The 26,881-nt window shown below is 48.5% G+C and overlaps 2 protein-coding genes across 2 annotated transcripts in view; one reads left to right on the forward strand and one right to left on the reverse strand.

Annotated features, from left to right (window-relative positions):
• Positions 1 to 6,780, forward strand: part of KCNH3 (potassium voltage-gated channel subfamily H member 3) — a 68,963-nt gene extending 62,183 nt beyond the window's left edge. The window contains exons 12-16 of the mRNA XM_081181279.1: positions 1,390 to 1,673; positions 2,794 to 2,897; positions 3,035 to 3,102; positions 5,645 to 6,536; positions 6,577 to 6,780. Of these exons, the coding sequence (XP_081037405.1) occupies positions 1,390 to 1,673; positions 2,794 to 2,897; positions 3,035 to 3,102; positions 5,645 to 6,247 (1,059 nt within the window). The 3' untranslated portion in view covers positions 6,248 to 6,536; positions 6,577 to 6,780. The remainder of the gene's footprint in view (positions 1 to 1,389; positions 1,674 to 2,793; positions 2,898 to 3,034; positions 3,103 to 5,644; positions 6,537 to 6,576) is intronic.
• Positions 6,781 to 8,485: 1,705 nt separating this feature from the next.
• Positions 8,486 to 26,142, reverse strand: MCRS1 (microspherule protein 1). Its single transcript, XM_081181457.1, has 14 exons — positions 25,998 to 26,142; positions 23,388 to 23,517; positions 20,346 to 20,484; positions 19,958 to 20,116; positions 18,095 to 18,204; positions 17,131 to 17,239; positions 15,478 to 15,616; positions 15,308 to 15,383; positions 13,761 to 13,789; positions 13,009 to 13,101; positions 12,207 to 12,289; positions 10,966 to 11,053; positions 9,574 to 9,701; positions 8,486 to 8,982 (listed from the first exon to the last, which is right to left on the reverse strand). The coding sequence occupies exons 2-14, from the start codon at positions 23,495 to 23,497 to the stop codon at positions 8,896 to 8,898; spliced, it is 1,350 nt and encodes a 449-aa protein (XP_081037583.1). The 5' UTR covers positions 23,498 to 23,517; positions 25,998 to 26,142; the 3' UTR covers positions 8,486 to 8,895.
• Between the last annotated feature and the right edge of the window lie 739 nt (positions 26,143 to 26,881).

The following is a 26,881-nucleotide window of genomic DNA, read 5'->3' on the forward strand; positions in this document are numbered from 1 at the left end:
TTTGCCGCGGCTCCGGGGCGGATACTAGCGAGGGGAGGAGGCGCATTGTGCGCCCCGACACTCTCCACTGTGGCGGGCGCTGTACTGGCTGTGACGTCGCATGGGGGCGGTGCGTGCGTTAGTCACACACCGTCCCGACGTCACCTTCCCGCCCGCTGTCAGATCGGACATTAAGGTAAGAAACAATATATGCAGTGTTATATTTGTTTTAAATGTAGTAATGGTTTTGTGACTCCCAGTTTTTTCCCCTTCGGAAACGGGTCCAAGTGGCTCTTTTTGTCTTAAAGGTTGCAGACCCCTGACCTAGTTCCTGCTTGCTTGGACACACCTAGCACAGCTGGTGCATTTACCACTTTTATACCATTAGCTGAGCTCTCAGCCATTTCTTCTCTGACCCTGGCACCCCCAATTTCTGGGGAGAAATGGGGATGCAGGGTTGCATCCATGGCATGAGAGCAACGGTAGCAATGATATGATTGCTGCATTGCCACAGCCTAGATAGAATAAGGAATTTTCCCACCGCCCCACAAAAGTGTGTCTGCAGGCCACATACCAGCAGTGGTCAGAGCCAAAGTATGCCTGCATACATGCACATACACATCTTACTTGCTTGGATTCCAGTCTGTGCACTGAGCAAGGGTGTTCCCTTTCTCCACAGCCAGCTTGCTTTGCTTCCATGCTGTTTAGTAGAAAGGGGGAGCTTTCTCGCCCAGCAACAGTGGGCTCCCTCTTTCCTGCTCTGCTGAGCTGTATTCTCCACTCCCTGCCGTCTCCCACACAACATACATGCACGTAACACACAGAGAGAACTCATCTGATTGAAGGTGGCAGCTCAGCAGTGGGGAAACTGTAGCCCCTGATCAACTGTGGGCCTAGATGTATCTCGGCAGTACTGAGCCCAATCTGGATTGATTCTGGACCTAACACAATGGATGGCCCAGAGCCCAGTCTGGAACTGACCTGAAAGATATGGATGTAGTAAATGAACCAGGGATTCTTTCTGGATATAGTTGGCAACTGTAGCCTCACTATGAGGACTCCAAAACTGCTCTTCGTCTAGTCAAAAGATTAAGATGGAAGGCTCTGTTCAAAGTGAAGAGGTTTTTAATATCCACATGTATGTCAGGTCAGTGGAAAACCCGCATAAACACTGCAATGAATGTCACTCCTGGATGCAAGAATTCTGCTGCGTGCAAATGCAGAGAAAGTCACAATTGGTTTGGGCTTCTCTTGCACATGCATCTCTCTTGTAGAATCATCTCATTGCCTTATGTTCTATAGGTCAGTGTCTAATCATTTCCCCCTTTTGCAGGGGACAATTCAGAGAAGGCAGCAGGTTGTAAATGCGGCAATAGAAAAAGGTTGCATCTGCTTTTCCTTCCTTTGCAGGCTGAGACCCCATCGCTGAGCAACAGGGCACCCACTGCATTGCTTTCCACCTTGGGGAAGGACTCTGATACTTCGTTCCCTTCACGCCGCAGAACTCCGTGCTTGCCCACAGAGGCTGTGGACGAGCCCTCCAGCCCCTTGCTCCCCTCTTCCGCTGGAGGCCACAGCAATCACCCGCCACGGCCAGGCTTTCCACGCCACCCACCTCCTGAAACTTCCTCACGTCCCACGGCGTTGCGGCTACATACAGCTCCCTGCAGTGGCCCCCCAGACCTCAGCCCCAGGTAAGGAGCACGCAAAGACAGACAAGATGATGAACAGAGCAGTTGAATGGAGAACACAGGCAGTGGCGTGGGATAGCCTAGCTTGTTGTCTAGGCTCTGACAATCTCTGGGTAAGATTACTGCAGTGTGTTATATGTGGGACTGCCTTTGAAACTGCAGCGGGTGCAGAATTTAGCAGCCAGATTGCTGATCAGGGCAAGATGGTCTGCAGGTGTAACAGCAATGTTGGCATGACTGCAACGCCTACCAATTAGTCTACAGGCTTATTTCAAAGTGCTGCTTTTGACCTATAAAACCCACAGGCAGCTCAGAACCTGCAAGAACCATCTCTCCCAACATGAATCCGGACACTGCATTCATAATCTGACACCCTTCTCAGTGGGATGTCTCCAAGGGAGTTGCAGAGGGTGAGGACACAAGAACAGGCTTTTTCAGTCGTGGCTTCCAACTTACGGAGTGTCCTCTCCTCGGACGCATGCATGGCACCCTTATTGTATGCTTTCAAACTGCAGGCAAAAATACTTCTATTTACCCAGGCCCTTTGGTCTTTAATATGGAGGGTAACCAGTTAAAGGACGGGAATAAAAAGAAATCACAGGCATGAAGCGGGGTGGTAGGAGTTGTTTTAGACACAAAAACAGACACACAATTTAGGGTTTGTTTTATTGCTGTTCTTATATTTGGTTTTAATGTTCCTTGTTATTTTTATCCCTGTTATTTCTATTTTTATCCTGTAAGTTGCTTTGAGACGCTTCAGTGTAAAATGCGACTGATACAGTATAACAGATGAATAACGTGCTTCTATAGACGCCGCTGGAGAGTTCCCAGCGTTTGAGTTCTCACAGAGAGGGGGCATGGAAGGGTTTTTGTCCTGCAGGAAACATCTGCTGCCCATGTGCTCTTAGTCCCCATCTGGCGTACCTGAGCCACCTGCGGCACTTGTCCCCTAAGAACCTGCCCTGCCCCTCTCAATGTGTTCTGTCCCATTATTGGAATGTAAGCTTATTGGAGTCTTCTGGTTACTCCGTAGGGACAGGCTTGGGGATCTGGGATATAGAATTCCATCCTCCTAGGGCTGTATTTGACATGCTCTTCCCCCCCTTCCTATCTCCCTCTGAAGGGTTGTAGACGGCATAGAAGACGGATCCGGTTCCGACAAACCCATGTTTAGTTTCCGCCTCGGTCATTCGGGCCCGGACTACAGCAGCCCTTCACCTGGCACAGGTAAACCATTCTGCATGGCCTTACGGGGAACAAGGCATGATAATTAGGAAAACGTGGTAGCAGCACACAAGTCAGTGAGCTCCTGTGGGCTTCATTTCCCATGCCTTTGCTAAACCAGTCCGCTTCTCTTCTTACAGACAGCGGCCTGCTCACAATCCCCCCAGAGCTATCTGGTGCCGACACCATTGAGAAACTGCGTCAAGCGGTAAGGTTTTTTTGTGTTTATGTCTTTAAAGTGGTTCATATACAGGCCTGGGCAATGTATTGATACATTGCCCAGGACTGGTATGAGGGCCAGACCGTGATGGTGGCTTCACCCGCCAGTAGGGCTTTCAACTATCACCAGCCAAATGGCAATAAACCCTGATGTTGAAAAAAGCTGCATTGGCCGCAGCCGGCGAGGTGCCTGGGGAAACCGCCACAGCTCTCACCGCGGGAGCCGAGGCGCTTTAACCCAGGCATCCCCAACCTGCAGCCCTCCAGGTGTTTTGGCCTACAACTCCCATGATCCCTATCTAACAGGACTAGTGGTCAGGGATGATGGGAACTGTAGTCCAAAACATCTGGAGGGCCGAAGGTTAGGGATACTCCAGGGCCTTGTGGGCTGCGGCCAATACAGCTGGCCCCAGGCTGCTGCTCAGCTGGGGGATGGAAGAGCTCCTGCCCCAAGCCCCCCAACGCTTGCAGGGGGCGGGTGAGCTACCTTGCCTGCTTGCTCCCCACTCCCCGAAGACTGACCAAGCGGTGGGAGTCTGTCAGGTTCTGTGTATTTGACTGCCTTCGCCTGCACGGGTGCACTACCTCTTTCGTCTGGGGGGGGGGGGAAGCGGGTGTCCTTCACCCCAGGAGGAAAGACGCAGCCCACCCTCCCAGGCAAAGTCCACAAGGCGTGGGGTGCAAAGCCACCCTATCTGCACCTTGCGGAGAGGGGCTGCTGGCAAGCACTGGATCTGCCAGCAGCATCAACAAGTCCCTACACTGCCTGGCTGCCTTCCACCAGGAGGATGGGCTCTGTCTTTCTGGGAGGAAAGGCGCAGCACACCCACCTTGGCAAAGGCAGCCAGGCGGTAGCTCTGCTTCTACTCATGTGCAAGCAGGGTCGGGGGTCTCAGCTGGGAAGGGGGAGCACTTTAACGGAGCCCCCTTCCTTGCCGTGGGCTCCGTAAAACTGCTTGGCTGAGGCAAGGGCAGCAGCGTGCTCCTCAGCCAAGCAGTTTAAAGAGGGAGGAACAAGCTGTATTGGCACCTCGCTGATACAGCTTGTTTCTCCCTCTACAGAGCAGAGTGTGGTGGTGGTTTCTCACCAGCGATATACTGCTGAGTGAAGCTGTCATTGCAGTCTCCCCTCCCACACTGGTCCTGGGCGATATTCTTCTTTGGTGATCACTCGTAGCTCAGTAAGGTTGTCTTCCATAATCATGGTTCTAACAATGACTCCGTAAGTGACTTTGGAGGCCAATTCTGGATCCACACGTCCTTCTACAGTGGGGACATTGGTTTCCGGGTGGGAGCTGATCACGGTGAGGGTTTGCCAAGCGTGCCTTCCTCTTAGCATGTTTCTCCCTTTCGTCCAGAGTTTGAGTGTCTTCAAAGCCCATGACACCTTTGGTAAAGGCTGTTCTCCAACTGGAGCGCTTGCAGGCCAGTGTTTCCCAATTGTTGGTGTTTATACAGTGGTACCTCAGGTTAAGAACTTAATTCGTTCCGGAGGTCCGTTCTTAACCTGAAACTGTTCTTAACCTGAAGGACCACTTTAGCTAATGGGGCCTCCCGCTGCCACCGCACGATTTCTGTTCTCATCCTGAAGCAAAGTTCTTAACCCGAGGTACTATTTCTGGGTTAGCGGAGTGTGAACCTGAAGTGTCTGTAACCCGAGGTACCACTGTACTACATTTTTAAAAATTTGCCTTGAGAGAGTCTTTAAACCTTTTGTTGACCACCAGCATTACGCTTTCCATTCTTAAGTTCGGATCTATTGCCCAGCCAACCCAGTAGTATATCACGGGTGAAACAGCAGGTGCTCCTCTGGTGCCAGAGAGACTCAGAAGCAGCTGGCAGGCAGCTTCGTCAAAGCGCTTCTCTCAGTGGAGCAGTTTAACCTGCGAGGTGGGGGCTTGATCATCTGAGAAGCGGGCAGTTTAAGCAAGCCTGCTTATCAGCTGTTCAAGCCCCCCTCCTCCAGCAGGCACAATTGCCTCATTTGCCTTCACATGGGCAGGCCTCCAGGGAGAAAGAGGTGGCCCGCCCATGTGAAAATAGACAGGCTCTGTGCACTTGGCACAGTGGCTGCCTTCAGGCAGGAGGGTGGGCTATGTATTTCCTCCTGGAATCAGGAGTTAGGAAACTGTGCGCCCGCTAGGAGAGGTATGGGCACTGGAGAGATATGGGCGCTTCCTCCCTAAGGTGGGGAGGAAGAAGCAGCCAAGATACACCAATATATCACAAAGTCTGGAATGTATCACAGCATTTAGCTGCTGATGTATCACAACGTTGAAAACCAGATACAGTCATACCTTGGCTTCCGAACGCCGCGAACCCGGAAGTGAGTGTTCCGGTTTGCGAATGTTCTTTGGAACCCGAATGTCTGACGGGGCTTCCGATTGGCTGCAGGAGCTTCAGTTCGACTTCCGAGGTACGACTGTATGGCCCAAGCCCTACCCCACTTCCAGGTTGCTATTGCGCCCAAGAGAAGAGTATAAGCAAACAGAGGCTGCTAATACCCGGTTTCTCCTTGTGTCGCTTCCCAGGTGGCCGAGCTCTCTGGGCAGGTTCAGCAAATGCGCGAAGGCCTGCACTCCCTTCGCCAGGCCGTGCAACTCTTCCTTCTCTCCCAGACGCCGACGCACTCGCGGGCCGACCCTTCCGCCTACACGCCCTTTCCTCATGCAGATGCTACTCCTGCCACGCCTCTGCTAAGTCCGCTCCGAGTAGACACAGGACTCCCGCCCGCCTTCTGCCCCCACAGCGTCCCACCCGCCCCCTGTCCCAACGGTGCCTGTGGCAGGGTACAGTGGATGTGGGCACCGCCGGCCGGACAGAGCTCGCCCTGGCCCGGCATGTACTGGGCACGGGGGCCGGGCAAGGACTCCGAGACGGTGCCCCTTTCGCCGGCGGGGCACGGATCCAAGGACCAGGGAAGCAATGCACAGCTGCCAAGCCAGCTCCAAAGAGAGAGCTCCCTTTCCCGAGCTTGCTCCCCCACAGACCCTACGGGCCTCACGGAAACCAAAACTTCCAGGACTCAAGCCTGCGATTCCTCAAGCCTTGAGATGGTGCTGATTGGTACTGGGGATGATGGGTCTGTGTGCAGCGCCCCCTGCTGGCCGGAGGAGGAAGGCACGGGCCTGTGAGTCTGCTTTTGGAAACATTGGGGGGGGGAATGTCTTGCAATACTGGGTGCTAACTTGCTGGGGGGGGGAGGAGCCAAAAAGCCCCCATATGGCATTTCAAGAGAGGGCTGCAGCAGCTGTCAACACAGGGACGGGAAGAAAGAACTGAAACGCAAGCTTATGAATTCTCTGCAGCAGGCTGGAGCAAAAGCAAGACACAGAAGCTGGACCTATCCTGCCTGGATCGGGAAAATACATCCATTTCAAACTCAGATGCTTGAAATATGCAACTCTATATATATGTGTGTGTGTATGTACACATACACATATATATGTGTGTATGTACACAGCCACCCCAGTTTTAGCTTCTCTTCTTTCTTCCGGCACTTTTGATTGTTAGCCATGGGATGGTGGGGGAGATAAGATTGTGAATCCCACTGTGCATGCTGTTCCTCTGGTGGGAGGGCAGAGGACTTTCCTAGCCATCTGCAGCACTGGGGCTGGGCTAAAGCGGGCACTCGTTTTATAAAATAAAAGTACGTTTTGGACTCTGACCTCATGGTTTACTCTAGCTTGGGGTTTATTGTCCTCAACACCAAGGGGAGGGGTGAGTGGGGGGTGATAAAGTGAACAAGTGGCATGTTAACTAGGCCTGGCCGATGTATTGATACATCAACCAGGGGCAGAGCGCAACGGCAGCTTCACCCAGCAGTATATCGTGGGTGAAACCAACACCGCTCCCGTGTCTCTCTGCCACCATTGCTGCTTTCAACATCAGGCCACTGGTAGCAGCAGCAGTTCCACCAGCGATATACTGCAATCCGCCCAGAGTGGCTTGGGAAACCGAGTCAGGTGGGTGGGGTATACAGTTGTACCTTGGATCCCGAACGCCTTGCTATTTGGACGATTTGGCTCCCAAACGCCGCAAACCTGGAAGTGAGTGTTCTGGTTTGCGAACGTTCCTTGGAACCCGAACGTCTGACAGGGCTTCCGATTGGCTGCAGGAGCTTCCAGCAGCGAATCAGAAGCCGCCCTGACTTCTGGAACGGATTCCATTCGACTCCCAAGGTACGACTGTAATAAAATAATGAATACTGTCGGGTCAAGCTGCCATTGTGCTCTGCCCATCATACCACAGGAGGAGGAGCTGGCTGCATCGCTAAGGCCGATACAGCTTGTTCCTCCCTTGTCGTCTTTGAACTGCTCCACAGAGGCATAGGAAGCCACATGCTCCTCAGTGGAGCAGTTTAAAGAAGCCCCCCCAACATACGAGCCAGAGTGGGGGCTGCATTAAACTGTTCCCACTCCCCAGCTGAGTGAGCCACGATGCATTGCACACGAGCCAGAGAGGCATCGGGGCTCACTCAGCTGGGGGGCAGGAGCCTTTGCACCCCACAGCTGAGTAGCACAAGGAAGCTCCAGCAAGAAACCTGGATCAGGCAGCCTGTTCACTCAGCATGTTGGGGAGAAAAACTCTCTCTGCCCCTAGCATTGGGGAGCAATCTTCATCATCCCTGGTACCAGGGTGAAACTGCCTCATTGCAGTGTTATCACCAGATTGCAGTGCTGAAAACCTGACACCGCCCAGGTCTAATATTAAACCCTCATAGTTCAAAAGACATTCACACCATAAACCAACTCTTCTACAATACTGAAAGAACCACATCTTACACACATCAAGAGGAGCCCCTAATTCTGTCTACAGAAGCTACACAGAATAACAAAACATAATTAGCACAACTGATACCTAAAGGATGTTTGCCAAAAGATTGGCAGCATCAGAGAATACAAATCTGGGTTACCTCTCATGACCAAAGCCAACTCTAAACACCACACTGGAAACTTCAGTAAAAGCAGCAGGTGGCAAAATTATAGCCCGCATTATAAACACTAGGCGTGATCTGATTTCGCCACTGCTTTTTAAACAGAAATCATTCTTGACAATTGTCACAGTACCCTTCAGAATCTTATGTGACCAAACATAGTTAGGCAAACCAGCTATTCCACTCTTCCTTTAATAACTTTGTGAAAATTAAACTCTAGACTACGCTGCAGAGAGAGACAGGCAAGGCAAAACATTAATCACTACTGCTGCAGAATAATGTAAAGAGAGCATAGTATCAACTGACAGACCTCAATCATTGCATGACTGCTTCAAAACATGTTCCTCCCTCCGCCCCAAACGTGTGAATCTGTTTGGCGAGAGCTGAAAAGATGGTTGTGTACAAAGAAGCAGGCCACCAGCACAACACAGAGTAGTGAGATTTGCAACTATTTATTAGCTTGTTTTGACACTTACTCCCCGGCCCTTAATCCTCCATGGTGGTTTTCGTCACTCCGTCCCAAAGTATCCAGCGCAACAGCCGCACAACCCTCGCCAACAAATGCCCCACACTGCCAAGAACACCCAAACATGGTCCTGGTCTAAGACCTGGCTCATACCTTTCTTTTACATAGATCCGCTGACTGATGAAGCAGAGCTCGTCGTCCTCCTCAGCCGCAAAGGAAAAGGCCCCCAAGAAGTTTCAGTCCTAGCCTAAGGGAGGGCAGGCTCTATATAGCTGCATCTTCATCATTAAGCATGGTGGTCCCTGCTGGCAAAAGGAGTCCGGGGCAGGGGGTGGGCAGCCACACACGGGTCCAATGGAGCCTTGGGCTTGATCCAAGCCTCAGGGCTGGGCAATTTTGGCAGCCTCTGCCTTAATAAGCGCAATCAGGTCTTGGTTGATGAGGAAGACAAAGCGCAAGCTTGCGATCTAGGGAGAAAGAGAAGGGCTGTCAGTCTGGGTGGGGTGGGGGGGCGGAAGGGAAGAAGTGAAAGCGCTGCATCTTTTACAGCAGAGCTTTCAAAACTTGTCGTGTTGGTGATACACTTTTTAGACGTGCATCATTTCACGACACAAGGAATTCAGTTTTTCTAGCAGCCGACACGCTAATGTGCCGCAACACACACTTTGGAAAGCTGTGTTTTATAGCCTAGCCCACCTCACTGAGAGGCCAAATTGGCTGCTGCAAGAAACGATGTCTTCCCGAACCGGAGGCTCTCTGGACAGGTAATAAACCAACCTCAAGGAAGTTGTCTACCTTCCAGCTAGCACCAGGCTCTTGGCGGACAGCAGCTGAAGAAACTACACCCCAGCACTTTTTATTTATTATGTTTGCTGGTTCTGTGCGGAATCAAAATTCACAACAGGCAAGGGAGTCTAGCATCCCATGGATTTAGGGCCGGGCTCAGCTGCTCTGGATACTGGCATCATCTTGTTATGGAACCATCAACCAAGAAGACTGTGAAACCTTTCACCACAAAGCAGCACAGCCCTCCGCCCTGCCCACCTCCAACAGCTCACCTCCACCACCGAGTTGTTGCTGAGCTTCCATTTGCTGCCACAAAGCACTGGGCGCCCGTCCACATAAATGGGCCGCCGGCCTTCGTTTGCCAGGAAAAAGTCGCCATTGTTCTTCAGTTTGATGACACCTGTGTGCGCGCATGGAGAGATGAGAAGTTAGACTTTCCAAGCAGAAGGAAGAAAACTGGCCACAACTGCTTGCAGAGAATGCCTCGTAAGTCGAGGGTAATTGAAAGTGTGTGTTTTGTAGCAGGTTAGAGACCCTGAATCTGCAATATCCTTATTGGAAATTTTGGCTCTCAAAAGTGAGCAGCTCAGGTCAATTTTTCCAAGGCTATTTTAAAATGTGCAAACTGGGAAATGTCACTGAATTTGGACTTTCCTAATTGTGCCTTTTTAAACACCAATATATATATATATTATTATTATTATTTATTATTATTATTCACTTTGTGTTGCAGCCTCAAGGGCCAGCAATTTAATCTCAGGCAGATACAACCCCCTTCTACCTGATCATTTGCATTTACAAGTTGTTTGCTAGAATAATAATTTATACCCCACCCATCTGGCTGGGTTTCCCCAGCCACTCTGTGTGGCTCCCAACAGAATATTAAAAACACAAGAAAACATCAAACATTAAAAACTTCCCTAAACAGGGATGCCTTCAGATGTCTTCTATAAGTCGGATACAGTGGACGCTTGGGTTGTGAACGTGATCTGTGCGGGAGGCACATTCGCAACCCACAGCGCCGCGTCTGCGCACATGCGGGTTGCAATTTGGTGTTTTTGCGCATGCGCCGAAACCCAGAAGTAACCCGTTCGGTGCAGTGCGCAACCCGAAAACGCGCAACCTAGAGCATCTGTAACCTAAGGTATGACTGTAGTTGTTTACTTTCTTGACATCTGATGGGAGGGCATTCCACAGGGCGGGCGCCACTACCAAGAAGGCCCTCTGCCTGGTTCCCTGCAACCTCACATCTCGCAGTGAGGGAACCGCCAGAAGGCCCTTGGAGCTGGACCTCAGTGTCCAGGCTGAACGATGGGAGTGGAGACACTCCTTCAGGTATAGTTAAAAAGTCCACATATTTCCATCTAATGTCTTGGAAGTCCTCATGTGGCCTTCAGTTACCAATTCCTGATTTAGGGCAAGGAACAGCAACTGCCTCGCCTGCAATTTCTGACACAGCAAAACACCCAAAGGCACCTTGATATCACATGGCATTCACATCAGGAACCACGGAGAGAAATTAAACAAGGAGGCGTAACTTATCAGCCATATGCAGGCATTCAAAGGGCTGCCTTCCCTTTCCATCCTACCACAGTTTCACACCCCTTGTCCTACAAAGTCCTTCTCCCCGAGCAACTCAGAGGCAGTAGCCCAATCTCAAGCACCTTGCTTGCGGGATATTTTCCAGGCTGGCCCCTCGAGCGCTAGATCCACATCAATCTGATTGTCTTTGGTGGCTCTGCCAAGTGTGATCTGGAAGAGGAAACAAACAGAAACGTTCACCGTGTGTCAAGGGGACCAGCATTTTGCTCCAAGGAAATTGCAATCCACAGCCATCAAAATTAATTAGCCAAATCAACACGGCTATGGCAATCGTTCCATCAGCGCAAGCATTTTACCTTCCTTGCCAAACAGATCAACCCCCTCTCTCCTCCCTTTGCGTGCTGTTATGGGGGTTCTCCTGACCCCCTCAGAACCAATTTAGGGGTGAGCAGTATAAGCCCCATTGAGCTAGCCGAAGTTCCTGTGTGGGCCTCTGCTAGCACGACTCATTAAGTGAATCTGGCTCACTGCGTTTTCCAGCTGAATTTGTGCATTGCATTCTGACATGGATATTGAAGCTGCTGTTAGCAAAAGCCTACAATCTCTTGGGAGGCTGATTCCAGATTCCACATTACAGATAAAGTTGCACCATAGCAGAAGAGGAAAATGGAGCTCCTTAGAAGTAGAATCATACTGAAGATACTTACTTGTGAAAAGGAGTTCTCCAACTCTTGAATGTAAATACACACACAAACACCCCTACAACTGTTATTTTTGGCTTAGAAATATAGTTGGGAATTCTGTAGAGGCTACAAATTTATATATATTGGTAAAAGGTAAAGGACCCCTGGACGGTTAAGTCCAGACAAAGGTGACTATGGGGTTGTGGCGCTCATCTCATTTTCAGGCCGAGGGAGCCAGCGTTTGTCCACAGACAGCTTTCCAGGTCATGTGGCCAGCATGATTAAACTGCTTCTGGCGCAACGTAAAACCGTGACACAAACCAGAGCGCACAGAAACACCATTTACCTTTCCACCGCAGCGGTACCTATTTATCTACTTGCGCTGGCGTGCTTTCAAACTGCTAAGTTGGCAGAAGCTGGGACAGAGCAACAGGAGCTCACTCTGTCGCAGGGATTCGAACCCCCAACCTTCCGATCGGCAAGCCCAAGAGGCTCGGTGGTTTAGACCACAGTGCCACCCACCCACGTTTTAAAATTAGTGTCAGACACTGATGTTCTGTTCTGTTAATGTTGGCTCTGTTACTGACAGAACTATATGCAACTTGCTCTCTCTGATGCAATCCTACCTTGAAAAAGCTCTGCACTGTCTCAATCTAAGCCAAACGACAGACTGGACTCACCTCCCGGGAGCGCATGAGATAACGCACCATTCTTCCACGCAGCACAGCCAATGTTTGGTTATCAAAATCAGGGGAACTCATTCCTGGGAGAAAGAAAAGGAAGGATTAGACAGACATGGCCATTGGAAGGCCATGGTAACCAAAGCATACTGGGCAAGGAAAGGTGGGTTGTGTCTCCAGGACTCTTACTCAGTTGCTCTCACCAAAGGAGCCCTTTATTTAATAGTAATAGCAGTTGTTGTTGTTGTTTATTTGCCAGCCACTCTGGACAGCTTCCAACAAAATATGAAATATCAAACACTAAAAAAACCTCCCTTGTACAGGGCTGCTTTCAGACATCTTCTAAAAGTCAGACAGAAGTTTATTTCTTTGACATCTGATGGGAGGGCGTTCCATGTTTATTCAATGAAAGTTTATATATTATTGAATAAAAAAATCAACCTCTATGAAGTATTCGCTCAACAGTAGCAGTAACAGCAGACTTTACGAACAGTAGGCAATATTATTATTATTATAGAATACAACATTGTAAACTGTGTTGATGTTTCTTAGACTAAAGCAGTATATAAATAAAACCATGAAAATGGAGGCAAAAAAACTTTAACAAAAACAAATGCACATAATAACATTACGTTGTCTGGATAGGGTTACCTCCACGAAGCTGCTCTTAGCAGACATCAAAAGCAATAAACAAACGCGCTTGCCTAATGTTAGCTGGAAGTCCTGGGGGAACAGGTGCCGCAACACTAGGAGATGGGGTTTCTCACCCGCGAGAAGAGACATAGTGTGGCTCTTCTCTCACCTGTTATGCTGTCCACCAGCACCTGCCACTTGTGGAGCTCTTGCTCCAGTTGCCGGATTTCACGCTTCTGTCTCCGGTCTGCCACTGTCAGTTCTGCGTGGAGAAAGGCCACAAGCATGAGGAACAGATTTTTGAAAGGGAAACTAAAGTAAGGTAACTTTAAATAAATAATCATGAAAAACCAGGAGAGAGAAAGAGAGAGAAGTGGTCTTGGGGCTGGATAAATTATTCAAGTGCAGGTAAAGCTCGCTTCCGTCTAGGGTTGGACCTACATTGTTCTTCTAAACGTTTTCAGATTTAACATTCTATAATGCTTAATGCAGTTTCCCTTTGCTGGTGGCTCGCTGCTCTGCAGCGCCCTCTGGCGTTTTTAACACATTTTTACCGTTATAAACCACAAGTGTAGATCCAGCCTGCGACCATTAAGGCAAGACGAGGAGAAAGCTTAGCTCCTCTCTCTGCAAGCACCCAATCCATGTTGAGAGAGCTGGCCTCCACAATGAAGGGGCAGCTTCCTTACATATGGAATACGTGAGGCTCAGTCCTGCTACCTGCCCATAGCTGCCCAATAGGGATTCTAACACATATTACAAGTGATTCCGAATTTACAGATCGGAGTTTTTTCCAGCTTCGCCCAAGAGCTGGCTCACAGGGATACACCATCCAGGATCACACAGAGTTTTATGGAGACGGAGTCATTTGAAGAGCGTTATTTTTGCTCCACCTCTTGAAACAAACAGCACCCAACTCACCATGCTCCAACACCTCGTCTCGGACATCCCTACAGGAGAGAGGAGGGAGGGAGAGGGAGAGAGATGTTAGATCTTGAATTGGTAACTGATCACTCAACTCCACTGCCTGGGCCACTTATAATATATATATATTCTCAAAAAACACTAGCCTGTGTTGGCTGGATTAGGGATCTGCCATGTGCATGTTGAGAGAAGCACAGTAATGCTCAAAACTGCAGCACAGCAGGAGCCAGACTGCTGGATGAAAAATGAGGAGAAACAAAACTCACCATGGACTCCACTCATTAACTAGTATTACCCTAGGTCTGAAAGGCCCCACATCTGCTCTCTCAAACAGGTGGCCTCAGGCATTAAGTCACACAGTGTCCTCATCTGGACAATGACAGCAGCAGCGACTTGTCTCGGATTTTAAGCTTTAAGGATGATGTGTGCCAACTGGGCACCGTGTTATATGTTATATTGCCCCCTAGTCTCCCTATCTAGAAATGCTTTCGTTTTCCCAGTGTCAATCTGATCAAGCCTTAGGATCAGTTAGAATGCATCAATTAATTGCTCCCACATTGAACATCTACCTAATCTGGTTTAGACCAACTCATTTAGGGGGGAAACCCCTCTCTCTGGCCTTCTTCTTGGTCACTTTGTGTTGCAGCCTCAAGGGCTGGCAATTTAATCTCAGGCAGATCCAACCCCCTCCAACTGATCATCTGCATTAACAAGTTGTTTGCTATAATAATAATTTATATACCCCGTCCATCTGGCTGGGTTTCCCCAGTCACTCTGGGTGGCTCCCAACAGAACATTAAAAACACAATAAAACACCACACATTAAAAACTTCCTGATACAGGACTGCCTCCAGATGTCTTCTAAAATTCAAAATATATTTTTTAAAAATTGTCCAGTAGCACCTTAGAGACCAACTAAGTTTGTTCTGGGTATAAGCTTTCATGTGCATGCACACTTCTTCAGATTCAGATTCTAAAAGTCAGATAGTTGTTTATTTCCTTGCCATCTGAAAGAAGGGCGTTCCACAGGGAGGGTGCCACTACTGAGAAGGCCCTCTGCCTGGTTCCCTGCAACTTCACTTCTTGCAGTGAGGGAACGGCCAGAAGGCCTTTGGAGCTGGACCTCAGTGCTTGGGCTGAACGATGGGGGTGGAGACGCTCCTTCAGGTATACTGGACTGAGGCCATTTAGGGCTTTAAAGGTCAGCACCAACACTTTGAATTGTGCTCGGAAATGTACTGGTAGCCAATGTAGGTCTTTCAGGACCAGTGTTATATGGTCTCAGTGGCTGCTCCCAGTCACCAGTCTAGCTGCCGCTACTCAAATTGTGTTCACGTTGTAAATAAAAAAATGAAGATAGATTCCTATTCAAGCGTGGACTGGATGTGAGTTTAACTAACCCTTAGGCTAACATATATCCAGGCGGGAACCAAAGGTTCTCCAGCCACTAAGCCAGACAAGCGTAGGCCAGGAATACTGATGGCAGAGTGTTTCTAATGAACAGAGGGAACGCAACTGGCCTTAGCCGCACCCCTTTCACTTACTTTAGTTTGCTGTCATCTATCATGTCTTCGGCATCGGAGAAGTTGAGCACCTGGTCTCCTTTGGGCAGTGGCTGCACTGGAAGAGACCAGAGAGGGCAAAGGATGGTTCAGAATCCTGGCACAAGCTGCAGGTTCCAAACTTAACCTGGCAACAGATTAGCTGGCCATACCTGTTTGATCATCCAAGAGGTAGTACTGCTTCATGAGTTGCCAATGCGTCTGCAGGACCTTGGCAGTGCGGGAAGGGTAGAAAACCTCGGGGTGCTTGTGCAGGAGGTCCTGGAAGGTGTCCAGGGTGGGTTGGCTGGTCTATCAATAAGAGAAAGGAGGCTCAAGCAGGAAGAAAAGAACCTCTGCCAAAGGCTGCTTCTCACATTTATTTTCCACGAATAGAGATTTTAACTCTAGTTAAGCCCATCAAGTTAAAAGTCAACTGTCAAGAATACGCACAGCTTGCAGACTTAACATAGAGAACAAGAAGAACATACGTTTAGAGAAGATTGGAAAACGTTTATTGACTATATGGGAAATAACTGTGTACAGCTGAAAATGCTGGCAGCATTAAGATAAATTCAACAGTGTAAATAAGTTTTGATGGATGTAATAATGGAACCCTGAATGGTATAGTGTTTGTAAAATATGCAGGGATTTATGATATGTAAAATGAACCATAGAAAGAGAAGAAAGGAAGTCACTGATATTTTAAGGATGTAAAAATGAGTACTTTAAAATTGTAAAACAGAAAATCTAATAAAAATTAGAGGGGGGGCGAAAGAACTGTTATGATTTCTAGAAAGACGAGAATGAAATTTACAGGCCGCAAACTTTGTGTAGCCATTCAATCATCTCAAAATTATACAAGGGAGGCCTTCAAGAAATTGTTGCTGCGTGGAATGTTTCTGTTTGGGCTTCCAGCTTAGCCAGTGAATGCCCTTTGAGAAACTCTGTTCCATTATCCTTCGTCCCTTGGTCTTTTTGCAGCATCCCCCACCCCAGTTACAGAGACAGGGCATTCTGCGCCCTCGTTTCTGGTTATCTCCCTCCCTTCAGGCTCATTTTTCTAATGATTACGACCATTTCTGCAAACCTGGGGTTTCCCCAAACCTGTTGACAACCCTCTTTCATGAGGAAGTGGTGTTATTTTGGGTCCATAAAGACAACGCTTAGAAACAGAGTGTGCTATTAGTATACAAGATATTACAATCTCTCTCACACACAAATATTTACACACATAAAGAAGAAAAGGTTTGTAAATGCCAGGGTGGCTGTTATATCAAGCAAGCCACTTGCTATACAGGGTACGGCAAAACTCTACCAAAAATCATCAGGGAGAAAAGGAGCTACTCTGAACCCTGCCTTGCTTTCCTCTAAGGCAGCCTTTCTCAACCTGTGGGTCCCCAGATGTTGCTGAACTACAACTCCCATCACCCCTAGCTAGCAAGGCCAGAGTTCAGGGATGATGGGAGTTGTAGTACAACAACATCTGGGGACCCACAAGTTGAGAACCGCTGCTCTAGTCTAAAGCATGGGTAGGCAAACTAAGGTCCGGGGGCTGGATCCGGCCCAATCGCCTTCTCAATCCGGTCCGTGGACAGTCCCGGAATTAGCGTGTTTTTACATGAGTAGAATGTGTGCTTTTATTTAAAATGCATTTCTGGGTTATTTGTGGGGCATAGGAATTCATTCATTTCCCCCAAAAAAATATAGTCCGGCGCCCCACAGGTCTGAGGGACAGTGGACCAGCCCCCTGCTGAAAAAGGCTGCTGACCCCTGCTCTAAGGTGACCAGGGCTACAGTTGAAGTAGCCCATTCTTGATCCTTACCGATCCCACTTTGCTTAGTAGCTGCTCCTCTGCTTTGCTGAAAAGCACTTTACTCTGCATAGAGGCTATGGCTTCCGGATGCAGCTGCCGCATGGCCTGGCAAGACAGCCTGGTGGAGGAAGGGGAAAAGAGAATAAAAAGGGATCAGTCGCCCCACACCAAACAGCAACCAGTGGCATTCACCCAAGAAAATTTAGAACTTAAAAAAGAAAAGGAAAACATAAACAGGGGTGTGTAGTTGGTTTTCTATCCTCACAAATGCCAAGATGGACCCATAGGGAGTCTCATTTGTGCAATCAAAACCTACTTTTATTAGGGGTAAGCACTCTTAAAACTTCCAATAAGCCTCATAAATGCCTTAACCCCAGAAACACAAGCAAAATTGCCTTCTTAGGTGAGGTTTGGATATGCCAAAGGGGCAATTCACTTTCAGGTACTGAGGAAGCAGGGAACAAACGCTTCCCAGTGAAACCAGCTCTGCTCTCAGCAGCTGTTTGGAAACAAACAGTGCTGAGATTCCATCTTTCAGTGCCGTCTCATCAAGAAGCCTGACTTTATTTTATTTTTAAAGGGGGCTAAATTGCGAATATCGCATCCTTCCTCCTACTCTGTAGGGCTGCAGAACGAAGAGGAAAGGACAGTAAAGGAACTTCCTTGCCCATACACAGAGCCTTCCATTCCAAAAACAAACTTCAAAGGCAAGTCCCACTCATTTCAAAAGAATTTACTTCCAAGTAAGAGCATTTATGAAAACTTTCGGAGCTAGGTGAAAACCATGTTCCTCCACCGGTATAACGGATTGTCTTCCCTCCCATCACAAGCTCATCTAGTCCTAGATGGTCCATAGATGCCAGACAGAAAAGGAAGCACTTTGTTCTTGGGAGACAAGACACCCTTTTAATAGGATCAATCCCCATACCTCCCACTCTCAGAAACGTGACTCTGTGCAGAGGAGAAAACTTACTTGGAAATCACGGGGTCATACAGCAGAGCGTACCACCTCTCCTGGATCTCCCGCAGATTAAAACGGCAGCTGAACTTCACTCCCAGGTGCACAGAGGTCAAGTCATTGGTCTTCGGAGAGGAAGAGAAAGAGAAAGAGAAATTACTCTTGGGAATACAGTGGACGCTTGGGTTGTGAACGTGATCCGTGCGGGAGGCATGTTCGCAACCTGCAGTGTTCGCAACCCTCGACGCGCAGGTTGCGATTTGGTGCTTCTGCGCATGCACAAAGCGCCATTTAGCGCTTCTGCACATGCGCCGAAACCCGGAAGTAACCGTTCCGGTACTTCTGGGTTTGGCACGGTACGCAACCCGAAACGTCTGTAACCCGAGATATGACTGTAATGACTCTTCCTTGCATGTAACAGATGTCTGTGAAGCCTGACCATACGAATCACAGTCGCTCACACAGAGATGCCCAAATCTCCGTGGACAACCATGCTCCAGCCTAGGGCAAGCAGACTATTTTGAAAAAGGCAGAAAGGAACCCCATTGGCTTCAACTGCTTTGTGCTCAAACAGAACACACTGGACGACAAAGGAAGAGGGTTATTGTTCTTATTTTGTTTTTATGTATTGCGATCTTTTCTGTGAGCAGCCCTGAGACCTCCAGGTATAGGGCAGCACAATACAAATACCTTTATTGGCATTACAAGTTAAGACATTTCAAATCACTAGGATAAATTTAAAATGGGGAGGGGTGAGGCTGTCGAGGGTTACAAGGCACTCGTTTGTTCTGTTTCACCCTGTCTATTCCCTAGAGCAGTGATGGCCAAACTTGGCCCTCCAGCTGTTTTTGGACTACAACTCCCATCATCCCTAGTTAACAGGACCAGGGGTCAGGGATGATGGGAATTGTAGTCCCAAAACAGCTGGAGGGCCGAGTTTGACCATAACTGCCCTAGTGGGATGATTCATTAAGAACCCTTTTGGGTAAGATGGAGATTTAAAAGGGCAGTATATAAATTTAATAAATAAATAAAAAGGTAATTACTGAGCAATGTTGAAAATGCATGGAATTAGAACACATGAGAATATATATCAGCGGTTCTCAACCTGTGGGTCCCCAGATGTTGTTGGACTACAACTCCTATCATCCCTGAGCTCTGGCCTTGCTAGCTAGGGGTGATGGGAGTTATAGTTCAACATCATCTGGGGACCCACAGGTTGAGAAAGGCTGATATATACAGTGGTGCCCCGCAAGACGAATGCCTCGCAAGACGGAAAACTCGCTAGACGAAAGAGTTTTCTGTTTTGGAGGTGCTTCGCAGAACGAATTTCCTATGGGCTTGCTTCGCAAGACGACAATGTCTTGCGAGTTCCTGCTGGTTCCCCCCCCCCCCTTTTCTAAGCCACTAAGTCGCTTATCAGCTGATCCGATCAGCAGATAAGCCGCTAAAAGCTGCTAATAGCGCTAATCCGTCAGTGGGCTTGCTTCGCAAGACAAAAAAACCGCTAGACGAAGAGAATCACAGAACGGATTCTTTTTGTCTTGCGAGGCACCACTGCATATGAAGCTGCCTTATATGGTCCATCTAGCTCACTTACTGTCTACACAACCTGGCAGCAGCTCACCAGAAAATGTGGGAACGCAAGGCCCCAGGAACATACCCAGGCCAATATGGCAACAGAGAATGGGCTCAGGGCATTACAGATGTCATTATTTTAACATCTGCACATGGAAGACTGCCTGGGAGCCTCACTTCAGTCACTACGAGTTTCTTGAAATCAAATACTGTTCCTGATCCACTGTGGATCTTGATTTTAAGAACGCCTGGCATCCCTATATCTGCATCTATCTATATGTCTTAACCCTGTTCTGCTACCTGAAGCACAGCGTTGATCAGCAACAAATCATCGGTGGGTTTCCAGCGGCCCAAATCCTTGTTGACCTGCAAGGGCTGCTTGCTCTTCTTCATCCGCTTGGTGAGGCTGGGGTTTGGAGCTGGGCTTGGAGTGACAGGTGCAGAGACAGATTTGGACACCTGCGGAAGCAGAGGTTGGCATACAGACTACAACAGGCACAGCAACACAATGAAGCCAAAATGTAGCAGAGAGCCGTGGCCACTGACAAACTGCATCACAAGGTTACTTAAGGGGCAGCACTGAGATGAAAACGTTTGCAAGGATTTCAAAAGCATCAAATTTGAATAATGTGGCCACAGATCTGCTATGGTGGCTCTTAACGAGGGAGGTATATGTCACCCAACTCACCTTCTTCTTCTCACTGGAAGAGGGTTCACTGCCAGAGCAGCGCCCTGGCTCCACCCCACTGGGACCCTTGGCCCGGCTGGATGATTTGGCAAGGCTGCTCTCTACCAGTTCATCATCAAACTTCTTCCGCTTGATGAACCTAGAATGAGGAAATTCTGTATTATATTGCAGCAAGTTACCTCCACCAATGGCCTCATCAGCACTGCTACAAACAATATGAATATGGGTTGTCAATGGAACTTCCTAAAGGCTGAAGTCCACAAAGGGATTCAGAATGACTGGGGGGTTTCCCCACTTAAAGGAATTTGTTTACAAGTCCGGGGAAGAGGAAGAAGAAGAACAGCAACAACAACATTTATATCCCGCCCATCTGGCTGGATTTCCCCAGCCACTCTGGGCGGCTTACAACATATATAAAAACCTAATCAAACATCAAACATAAAAAAGCAGAATATCTTATACAGACTATAGACCAATAAATCAGTAGGAACTAATAATACTAATTGTAATAGTAATAATAAGAATACTAGTAATAATAATAAAGTTTACAGTTATACCCAAATTCAAATAACCATCAACCCCATGTAAACATTTAACCAACCCCAACCCAACAAAAACAAAACATAGGAACAAAAATTAGAACTATTTAAAACGTTATAACACATTTTAGCCAAGAGTTGTTCCAGCAATGTCCCTCCAGCCTCCCAGGAGCCTTTTTTAGCTGTTCGAGGGGAGTCTGGGCCCCAGCTCCTAGGCCAGGTGGAAATGGGCCTTGCAGCAGGGAGCAAAGAAATCAAACAAAATGGTCAAAGCCTGGACCATAAGGGGAAATGAATAGGGTGCCAGGTTACAACTCTGAATGGGGCATATTTGGTTCTGAACCCACCAGGACCACACTTGCAGTTACACTGGACGCTCGGGTTGCGAACGTGATCCGTGCTGGATGCACGTTCACAACCCACAGTGTTGCGACTGCACACGCGTGGGTTGCGATTTGGTGCTTCTGCGCAAAGCGCGATTTAGTGCTTCTACGCATGCGCAACCGCCGAAACCCGGAAGTAACCCATTCCGGTACTTCCGGGTTTCGGCGGTCTATAACCTGAAAAAACAGAACCTGAAGCGTCTGTAACCCAAGGTATGACTGTATTTATAGGAGCCCTTTGCAAATAAGATGAATACAAAGGGGCTGCAGGCAGCACCGCTCCTCCTAGCTTCTCGTACGTTGAGGCATAACTTACAGAGTGGAGGACAGAATCTTTTCCACCTGTGGAAACTCCCTGTGTGATTTGGAAGTCAGGGTTCTAAACTGTCCACGACTAGAAAAGGCTCTCCACTTCAGAAGCCATCCCTCAACAGACACAGGGCCAGACTAGAAAAGCTAACCAACAAACTGAAACTAACACGGGGACCAGCAAAAGAGGATCGCTTCACCCCAGTATGTTCCCCCCTTTATCACATACACATCTCAACAAAACAACATAGCGCCCCGCCCCCTATAGAATACAAATTGATATAGCTAACTTGACGCAACAAACCCTCTCCCACACAAAGAAAACTCACTGCAAGCAACTAAATGCACCCAATCATGCTATGGGCTCTCCAAGCTCCCACGCTCCCAATAAAATCAAACAAACAGGTAAAAGAACCTATCATCACAATGCTGAGACAAAAAACTCTGCACATGCACTAAGCAAAAGCAAGAAAAATCTCATGCCCACTTCTTTCTCACCCCCGCAACCTCACAATGTCTATAACAGCAGAGTCTCACACCAAACATAACTGACCTGTAGAAAGGACTCGATGAATTGAGAACAAAGACATTGTATGTACCCTTGTTAACTATGAAAATACTTTAATAAAAACAACTATTTAAAAAAAACCACAGATACAGGGCCAGGAGAAGCTGCTTAACTTAAGGAATAGGGTAAAATGCACAGCTTCTTTAGAGCCATGTTGCCCCTTCATGTGAGCCATATTGTAGGATTGTAGTCACATTGTTTTGGGTTCCTCCTCCTAATTAAAAGAGCTTTTAGGGTTTTATGCTGTGGCCCCACAGGTGAATTTCCCAGTTATCTTCAGAACAGTAGAAACCCCTAGGGGGAAAAGGAGCCAGACTATTTATCTACCCTTTAGCACCTGGATTTCAGGGGGGGGGGAACCATAGCCAACCCACAATGATCTCTATTCTACTCAGCTGCTCCAGTCTTCAAGCTCAGGCACCAGCTGTCCTCCTTTTCCCTAGCTCAGAGGTTTTCAACCTTTTTGAGTCTGTGGCTCCCTTGACCAACTACACTCTTTCTGTGGCACCCCTGTGGGGCTCAGGAGCCCAGTAATGTCACCCCTTGCCTGCAGAGCTGCAGCCTCTCGCCCTTTTTCAAACATGCCCCCTTGTGCAATGTTCCCTCAGCCTTCTCTCCTCTCCCCTCTCCTTGGAAGTCCTCTGGGTAGCTGCTACTGCTGTCCCTGATCTCTGCCTTCTCACCCTGCCCCATGGGCCTGGGAAGAGGATGCCACCAGCCTTAGCGGCCTGAGGGAGACTGGCCAAAGATGAATGTGAGGCCAGCACCTTACATTGGGAGGCAGCAATGGCAGCAGCGGGCACCGCCAGTCCTGTATGGTGGAAATACTCCCCTTTGGAGCTGGGCACTCAGCTCCCAGGCAGGCCTTGCACACTGTAAGCGCAAGAAAGGCCAGCATGCCTAGGCTCCCACTTGTCCGTCCATTCCCAACAGCAAGGACTGGCTGGCTGGGCTTCCTCGCCCACTTGCTTGCTTACTCTGTCCACCTCAGCTCTTGGCAACCAGCACTCCTTGGCCAGCCCCAGAGGCACCATTCGCCCGGGGAGCTAGTAGCCAGGGCTGCTGCAACAAACAGCCGTGCAAGCCTTTGGGAGGCAGAGACACGAGAGGGCATCAGAGGGAGGGAGGGATGGAGGGACAAAGGCCAATATTGCCCTGAATATCATTCAAGGCATCCCAAGGTGCCACGGAACACTGGTTGAAAACCACTGCCCAATGTTGCCTCCCCAACCCAGCATGGTACCTGGAAGAACTGCGCCGTTTTGGAATGGCACCCGACACTTGTGAGGAGCTCCTTTTTTGCCCTGCCAGGGACTCTTCGTCTTCAGAGCGGCTCGCTGTGCCCGACGCCATCAGTCTGGAATACAACACGTCTGCGACAGAAAAAGAAACAAAATCACTGGCTGCACTACTGCTCTGTTTTAATACCATGCTGGGCTAATTTTAACCATGTGGCGAATACTGGATGCTGCAGAGGATAAGCAATAAGGTCTCTCTCCCCCCCCCCCACTCATTCACAGATTTGTCTATTGATTCACCCATAACCTGGCAGCCCCAGGCATTCAGAAATCAATGGAGTTTGGTTGTGCTCCACAAGAACCCTTTGTTTGTGTACAGTGGTACCTCGGGTTACAGACGCTTCAGGTTACAGACTCCGCTAACCCAGAAATAGTACCTTGGGTTAAGAACTTTGCTTCAGGATGAGAACAGAAATCACGCGGTGGCAGCAGGAGGCCCCATTAGCTAAAGTGGTACCTCAGGTTAAGAACAGTTTCAGGTTAAGAATGGACCTCCAGAACGAATTAAGTTCTTAACCCGCGGTACCACTGTATTCCTAAATACATTTACCTGGAAATGTACCATCTGAGAAACTTGCTTCTAAGGAAATGTCCTCAGCCACTTTTTATTATTATACAGAGAACACCTTCCATGGAAATGGCGTCCACAAATCTATTGTCACAATGTTAATACAGTACTAACATTTGAGGTGATCCAAGGAAGGTGAATGCTGGAACATTCAGGATACACAAAAGGATGATTATTCAACATGCTCTACATGGGGCTGCCTTTGAAGGGACATGGGTGGCGCTGTGGGTTAAACCACAGAGCCTAGGACGTGCCGATCAGAAGGTCAGCGGTTCGAATCCCCACGACGGGGTGAGCTCCCATTGCTCGGTCCCTGCTCCTGCCCACCTAGCAGTTTGAAAGCACGTCAAAGTGCAAGTAGATAAATAGGTACTGCTCCGGCGGGAAGGTAAACGGCGTTTCCGTGCGCTGCTCTGGTTTGCCAGAAGCAGCTTTGTCATGCTGGCCACATGACCCAGAAGCTGTACGCCGGCTCCGTCGGCCAATAAAGCGAGATGAGCGCCGCAACCCCAGAGTCGGTCACGACTGGACCTATGTGGGGGTGCCCTTGAAGATGACTTGGAAGCTTCAACTGGTGCAAAATCCAGCAGCCACATAGCTAAAAGCAAAGGCTGTGGGGCTGAGCAGTCGTCTCCCAGCACCACCTTCTAGAATTCTAAAAACAGGCTGGCCGTTGGGGCAAACCAGAGGTTGAGACTAGGGAGGCCTTTGGTCTGATCCAGCAGGACTTTCTTTTCAATGTGGCTTTTCACATCATCCCCTGCCTGACCCCTTTAACTGGGAACTGAGCCTGGGGGGCTCCTGCAATTGAACTAGCACCAGAGAACTACCGTATTTTTTGCTCTATAACACGCACCCGACCATAACACGCACGTAGTTTTTAGAGGAGGAAAATCCGTAGGCATGCCACCCGTAGGCATTCCCTCCATAACACGCACAGACATTTCCCCTTACTTTTTAGGAGGAAAAAAGTGAGTGTTATGGTGCAAAAAATACGGTAGTTTCAGTCCAGGCCGTCTGGAGCTGCACAGCAACCGCCCACTCTTTGCCCCCCAAAAGGGTATATCTGCGACTGGTAGTTGCTACACATTCACTCAGTTTATGGCGTGCCCAAACATTTATAGAGCTGCCATACATCCGGAATTTCCCAGGCATACAGTCATCGGAAACAGTGTCCAGGAGGAAACCACTGAAATCTCCAGGAAAATCCAGACAAATGGCAGCTCATGCCAGAAATGTAAATTTTGTAGAATTCCATTTTTTAAAAAAGCACTCAACAACTTTTGCGTCTGGGTTTTCACTTTTTGAAATATGGCAACCGTATTTTTACGTTTTAACAGGGTTGTGTTGCTTACAGCTGGGACAGCTGAGCCAGGGCTCTTAAACCCAGGGTCGTGGGTTCAAATCCCACATTGGGCAAAAGATTCCTGCATTGCAGGAGGTTGGACTTGATGACCCGTGTAGTCCCTTCCAACTCTTATTCTGTGGTGAAGCAGCTAGTGTGACAAATTTGCGCCAGGGAGACAAAAATTCAGAGCTCCACTCAAGGGCATGGACAGTTAATTAAATCAGTATGGGGTTGCCGTATTTCAAAAAGTGAAAATCCAGACACAAAAGTTGTTGAGCTTTACAAAATCTCGAAGAACTTGGACGTTTCTGAGCGATTCCGGGGATGTGCGTCCGGGAAATTCCGGGCGTATGGCACCGCGGGTTCTAATCGGCGGGGGCGCGGGCAGAAGCTACTCAATCTGCGCAGGCTTGCAGGGGTTTCGCCCTGAATCTCGCTCGAACCGACGAGAGGGGAGAAACGCAGGCCTCGCGCGCCTGCGCAGCGCCGCCGCCCTCCCTCCTCGCCCGCTGTCGCGCATGCGCTTTCCACCCTCAGCACTGCCGTTTTCGCCCTTAACCGACTGTGGGAAATGTTTCCCCCGCTTAACGGTGGTCCACCTCCGAGGTTTTAGAAAAAGTTGCCCCGAAAATGCCTCACCATTCCCGAAAGTTACGACGGCTCCTGCCTCTCTCCGACGTCCATCTCGGAGACGCGAAAGAAAGCTGAATCACTTCCGGGGGGGAAAGGAAGGAGTCCACGAAGCCACTTCCGGTTTGTCATAGAGAAGCCCAAGCGAAGCCGAGACGGCCATCTTTGTTAAAGGCACAACAGTTTTTTGGGGTACCCCAAAACCGCGTAAACAGCATTTCCATGGCAATGTGCCGCGAATATTATTATTATTATTATTATTATTATTATTATTATTATTATTATTATTATTATTATTATTATTATTATTATTTGCACACACACACTTTTATATTTTCTGTTTTACAATTTAAAGTACAGTACTCATTTTTACATCCTTAAGATATCAATGACTTTCCTTCTTCTCTTGCCTTATCATTTTTTCAAAAAAAATTATTACTGATTTTTTAATTAATTTATTTGCATGCCGGCTGCTAGGCATGTTGGTTTTGATTCCCAATAAATTGGAACAAACGAAAAGAGGTGCTTACTAGGCTGTGGAATTCACTGCCATATGAAAGGCTGAATGACTTAAAAAGGGGTTTAGGCAAATTCATAAACGTATCAATGGCTGCTATGCATGATGAATAATAGAACCTTCGTGTTTAGAGGCAGTTTAGAATTGTGAATGGCAGTTCCTGAGGAGCAACAGCAGGAGAAGAGGGTTGCCTTCAAGTGCTGCTTGGCGGCTTCTCGGAAATACCTGATTGGCGCTGTGGGACACAGGGTGTTGGACTAGATTTGGTCATCTGAGTTTGTGAATGGAGCTTGGTCTTTGGGCTCCAAGCTATGTAGTGCCCAAGTTCTTCTTTACTGTGCAGTCCTAAACTTAGTGGGTTACTGCTAAGTAGACA

Source organism: Podarcis bocagei (assembly GCF_964188305.1).
Source record: "Podarcis bocagei genome assembly, chromosome: 2".
Lineage (NCBI taxonomy): Eukaryota > Metazoa > Chordata > Lepidosauria > Squamata > Lacertidae > Podarcis > Podarcis bocagei.